We start from the raw sequence: 6,000 nt of genomic DNA, 5'->3' as shown, positions 1-6,000 counted from the left end.
TTTTTTCTTCTGAGACATGAATATGAAAATGAACTGAAAACTAATAGAGGTCAGGCCTGTTAAAGTGCCTCTCTTTTCACAGTGCCATTTTAGTTTCTTTATTCAAGGAATAAAAAGTTGGGAAAAAACGGGGACATAAATTACACCCTTGTTGATGTGAGAATACATTGTGAGCAGTGAGACTATCACAAAACTATTCACACTGTCAGAATGGAATAACACTGCTCTCATTTAATCAGAAGAAAAAAAATAAAAAAATCTAAAATCAGACTACAAAAATGATTATGACAATTTACTGCTGTGTGCAGGGTAGGAATTTTTTTTGAAACAGATCACATCAGCAATACATTTCATAGATGAATGTGTTGTATTTTCCTATTTAGTAACTTGTATTCTGTAAAAACTGAGAGGACAAATAATTCTACATTAAAAGGGAAATCAAATGAAACGTATGAAAACCTGAATACTTCATGTGTTCTGTGTTGTAAAGACTCAGTCCATGTGACAGCTTAATTATCAAACAAAGACCAGTATCATTAAAACGCAAGTTAGAATCAATTCTTTGATGCAAAGTTGAAGTTGAGTTTTTAAAGTTGTCAGATCTTATTAATAAACAATAATGTGTTACTCAATTAGCTCTAATGAAAAAACACTGCAGCATTGAATTGCCAGTCACCAACCATTTTGCTTCCATATGTGGCTCTTTTTTTGAATGCAGAATATTCAATCCAGAAAATAATATTTTACATTAAAATTTACATAAAAAAATGTAATGGGAGGCTTCCATCCGTCAGGGACTGATTGGGTATTTAGATAGATAGATAGATGGTCCAAATTGACTACAGTCATAACGTCTTTTGCTAAAAGCAATTCATTTTTGATGCTAACCTAGATACAGAGTTACTTGATGTATTTTCACTGGTTTCAGTTTCATAACAAGGATCTCTGGGATTGTTTCCTCACATACATTTGATTCTTTCTTACCAAACTGTTGCTCGCTGCACCCATCAGACAAACATGTCAAAACTAGTCTGTGAAGAAAGGAGTCAACAGATTGAGTCCAAGTAATAGCCACAAAGTCAAGTCCTCAAAAGTGCAGTCCAAGTCTTGAATGTTATTATTTTTTGATATTATTATACATTTTGAGTGGACCAGTCTCTTACAATACCTGAATTATTACCTTTCATGCTTTGAACAATGTGGGGAATTGCTACACTTTGTAAATTTGCATTGAGTTGAAAAGAAAAATCAGAAGTGACATGGCAATCTATGTGTACTTCATCCAGTGTCAATCACCTAAATTGAACAGGTCAGTTACTAAAAATCCAGACCCATTTCACCCCACTTCAGATTGTCTTAAAATGTTTTATCTGCTTTTGGTCGCCTGATAATGATGTATTCGGCTCACAATAATCAGGGTCAGAGCGTTGATGAGCTGCCAGATTGTGTAGGAAAAGTCAATTTCTGCAATGAGGCTAATCAACAGTCTAGATCATCACCGCCACTGCCATCATCATCATTAACAACAAAATAGCCACTTCTTCAGTGCAAACAAAAACAACAAATTATCAATCAACACTGAAGGATGAAACAGGAAGAAAAATGCGCTGGTGGATTGGGTGTGATGTGCATGAGTTGTTTTTATTGTGGGTGCTTTGGTGCAGACAAAAAACTTTAACATAATTATATATAACTTTGACTGTTGATTTATAAACAGCCAGATCAGTCAAGAATAAAGCCTGAGGTATCAAGCAAAAATAAGAGCAATTATGCAGTTATTATCATTACAGTTATGTTGGGCAATTAAATGTCAGATTCTTAAATACCGTGACTTTTTGCTGGCTGTGCCAGTGTGAGGTTTTCTTTTCGTGGGCAAATTATAAAGCTTACAATACACATGGTCAGAAGACCAATCATCACATGGTCATGTAATATTAAAGATACAGGCACTAGCATCATTCTTGCTATTAGTTTAAGCTGTGTAATTGTCTGACTTTTAAAGAACAATTACAATGTTCAAAGACAATCGAATGTAGTTCATTCAAATGCATACTCTATGCTGTAAATAGGTAGGTTGTCCTAACTGAACAGCTTTGATATGGCACATTTTGCAGTAATACCACAAATATTTATGTTTCTGAAACTTCTTTGGCTTCAAAGTCCATCAAATTAAGAATTTAAATCCTAGTAACTTAAAACAATCAAGTATAAAACTGAGCCCAGGGGAATACCCATGAGCACTTCTACTTGAATAATTTAATTATGCATCATTGGTCAAAGCAAAGCAGATTATGTGGACATTTAGTAGTTTTTTAATTATGTTGATGTTGTTTCATTACAGTCAAGAATCAAGTTTTGAGAGAATTCGCTGTTAGGATGATAAGCTTTCCTCTGGTGAACTTGGGCTCTGTTGATTTCTTCCCATATGCATACATTATTAATATATATATAAAACATATTTTGAATTTATAATAAGAATATTTTACTTATGTTTTCGTTTATCACATAAATATCTGAATGTAAAATTCTAAATGCATAAACACTCATTTCAGTTGTACTTAATGATCTTTTTAATCACAAATCGGAGTTAAATCAACTGTATGAAAGATTTATTCATTTACTTATGTATTTAACCTTGAAATAACAGCTTTTAAATCATTCTGATGATACTGTACACTGACTTCTAATAAGGCCCGGAATGTCTGTTCTGGGAGTAAGGTTGCTTTATGGAATTGCTTTATGGAGGAAACAAATGCATGTGTACAGATATCCACTGTGATAATGACAGTGATATATTTATGATAGCGAATTTCGATCACTTAACTGTAATGGGCTCCAAAGTCACAAAAATACACAAGTCTACATAAAGCTGCTTTAAGTCTAGTTGCGACTTGTTGACTTAAATGGTTAAGATCAGTATTTAAGACTAGTAGAACACCACATAGGTGAACTTTCAGAGAATTCATTTGGGAGAAATAAGTTTCCTCCAATAATTTAAGTACATTTAACCCATTAGGAGAAAACGGAGGAAGCGAGACCTGTCAAAAACACGGATTTCCTCCTGTCATCATTTTAACAATCTGTCTCTTTAAAATCATTGATGTATCTGTCAGTAGGTATGTTTCCGGACTAGGCTTACTAATTAGCTAATGCTATTGTCAGAGGAAATGATCCCACTTTTGAAGCTCCCTCAGTATTCAAAAAGTCATCCTCCTAAACAATCCAACACTACTTGTGACAGCCGAGCGCGTTTAGATCAGTAAAAGACGCCGTCGTGTTGACGCTCTGAAGTCATCATCATCATTACGGTGGCTATTAAAGCAGTCCGTGGGCTCTTTATCTGCATGTTGTGAGGCTCGTGGGAATTGATCAGGACTGGATTGCAACACAGACTTTTCACAGTTGATTTATAAGTCCTAGGAAAGTAATAAAAGGTGCCCACTCAAGCATTTGAATCCAATTATCTTTCACAGAATGCCGTTGTTATCCAATTAAAACAGTCTCTGCTCATGAGAATTATAATAAGTTATTTTCTTGCTTTTGACAGAGGTGATTTATACTAAATGTTGCACACTCTATGTTCAATGTCGATCTGGTATAAATATTAGGTGAAACTTAAACACTACAGGCTGTGAAAACAGAAATCAAGTTTCTATTTCGAGAAGGGAAATTATCAGTTTAGAATGAAAGATGTCATCCTAAACCAGCCGGGAGATTGAATCGGACGCTTTTGTAGCTGCTGGAAATGGACGAAGATGCAATAGAGGCACGCATTATTTATCTGGAATAATGAATTTTATTAAGCAATAGAAAATATACACCAGGGAAAATAGCTTCCTTTATGAGTTCTCATTTTTTTCTCAATTTTAAACTTTTTCTTCAAAAATCAACTTCCACTTGTAGAGGCCAGTGAAAAACAACAGTCAAATAATCCCACAGCAAAACTGGATGACAAAAAAAAAAAAAAACTTCAGTCTTCACTGCAGTCCCATTTGACCAGACATCAGGGAAACAACACACAACTTCTGGTTTACAGAACATGCGCAGCCATTATGGGACGTGCTGCTGGCCTTTCTCTTGAAACGCCCTGTTCAGTATTTGTACCTCAGGGCCCCAGTTGTCTACCTCACTGAGGTCCAGCTCCGTCTGGGGCTCCGGCAGGTCCAGAGAGCTGATGGAGCCGGACGGGGAGCCGCGGCCCTCGTAAGCGTAAGTCTGCAGAGAATCGTACGGAGGGCCGCTCGTGTCCCGGTTGGCCTCGACCACCTTGAGCTTAATCACCTCATGGATGTCCTCGTCTGGTAAGGTCAAAGCTGGGCTCAGTCCCTCGGTCCCCATTGCTCTCCACACCTCTGACTGCAGGTCCTTCCTCATCCTCATCTCCTCGGCTGCCGCGGGGTTCCTCAACGCCGCTATGTCAAAGGCTTCTGTGTCTTCCTCCCCTCCTCCCTCGTCATCGTACGTGACTACGTTCTCTCTGATATCCTCCGCCGAGATGATCAGAGGCTCCTTTTTGCTCTTCTTGCTACGCAGAGTGACAAACAGAACCACGATGGCTACAAGAGAGGAGACACAAGCTTAGTTTGTTCATCCGTGTAAATGGTGAAGTGAATTAGCTTCACTACTATCGGGAGTTAGCGACGTATCGCATGGGCGTACAAAATGAGGAGTGCAATCATCTGCTTGCTGACATTTTCATATGGGAAAAGCTTTGTCTGGGCAAACAATCACTTAATCACTCATGTGCTGATGTGAAATCAATGGTGTTTTGCCATAAATAGCCATGAGCCACTTCATTCAAACAGATTAGCCCTGTTCCAAACAGCTACCTTTTAAGGCAGCGACAGCAATCATTAACTAAAACATAATAATAATAATTAATCGTTATTTGAAACAAAATACTCATTAACAGAAATAAAATAAAATACATATTTTATTTCAGCTATTAGCCAAAGCAATATTTCTCATTTTTAAGTTTACCTTTAAGTACAAAAATAACTCAAATGAAAAACTAAAATTAATAAATACTAATTTATTAAAAAAACAAAACTATATACACGTTTAAAAATTAAATTAAATTAAAAGAATATATATATATATATATACTAAAATAACACTGGGTAGCACTAACGAAAATGGACCCTCATAAGCAGGGTTATTATAGATAACTAAAACTAAAACCATAAAAACAAATAAAGAGATGAAGTGGAAAAAAAGTGAAATAAAATATAAAACAATTCAACTTATTTTATTTTTCAGCCGATTGTTAGTTGCCATTTATTTTAACTTGATGAACTAAAACAACAACAAACTGAAAAAAAAGAAAAGAAAAAAAAAACTAGACATAAAAAAATTATAAAAATTTCAAGACAACACTAAAATAAAAAATATAATATTAATAAAAAATATTAAAAAAAAATAAAAAAATATTAATAAACAATATAATAGAGACTCAACTCTACATATATTATAGCATGTTGCTAACAAAATATTTTAATACATTTAGAATTATATAGCATACATAACCACTAGGTAAAATAGTCTACACATATTAGATAAAATATAACTGTATTACTGACATCTTAAATTGTTACCTAAAAGGGTAACTATGTTGCTGTCTACTTCTGGAAACAGTCTTCATAATGACAGTTGCTAAATGTTGAAAACACCCACTTCACCCAAACTAAGCTGGGCTGCGTTTCCCAAAAGCATCGTAAGCTTAAGTTGATCGTAAAAATGATTGCACAAATCATCTTAGACTTGCGGACCGTATTCCAAAACCATCGTAACTTAAGTAGTACTTGAAAAGTACTATGGAGTAATCGTGAATCCCTACGTGCATCGTAAGAAGACAGAATTATGCAGGACAATCGGCAGATTACACCTTTAACTTTATTCAAGTACAATGTGATTATAATTAAAGCTTTTGATTGTACTTTATTGTACACTTTATTACTCGTTATTTTATTTAATTTTTTTATGAATTTATAAATGAAATAA

At 34.9% G+C, this 6,000-nt stretch overlaps 1 protein-coding gene across 4 annotated transcripts in view; it reads right to left on the bottom strand.

The window, feature by feature from the left end:
* Positions 1-688: 688 nt before the first annotated feature.
* The window catches only part of cdh18a (cadherin 18, type 2a), a 101,287-nt gene continuing 95,975 nt past the window's right edge, over positions 689-6,000 (bottom strand). For all 4 annotated transcript variants that reach the window (XM_058798686.1, XM_058798694.1, XM_058798671.1 and 1 more), the window contains exon 12: positions 689-4,556. In XM_058798686.1, the coding sequence (XP_058654669.1) occupies positions 4,051-4,556 (506 nt within the window). In that variant the 3' untranslated portion in view covers positions 689-4,050. The remainder of the gene's footprint in view (positions 4,557-6,000) is intronic.

Source organism: Onychostoma macrolepis, chromosome 02 (genome assembly GCF_012432095.1).
Source record: "Onychostoma macrolepis isolate SWU-2019 chromosome 02, ASM1243209v1, whole genome shotgun sequence".
NCBI classification, from domain to species: Eukaryota; Metazoa; Chordata; class Actinopteri; order Cypriniformes; family Cyprinidae; genus Onychostoma; species Onychostoma macrolepis.
This window is presented reverse-complemented; position numbering and strand designations above follow the sequence as displayed.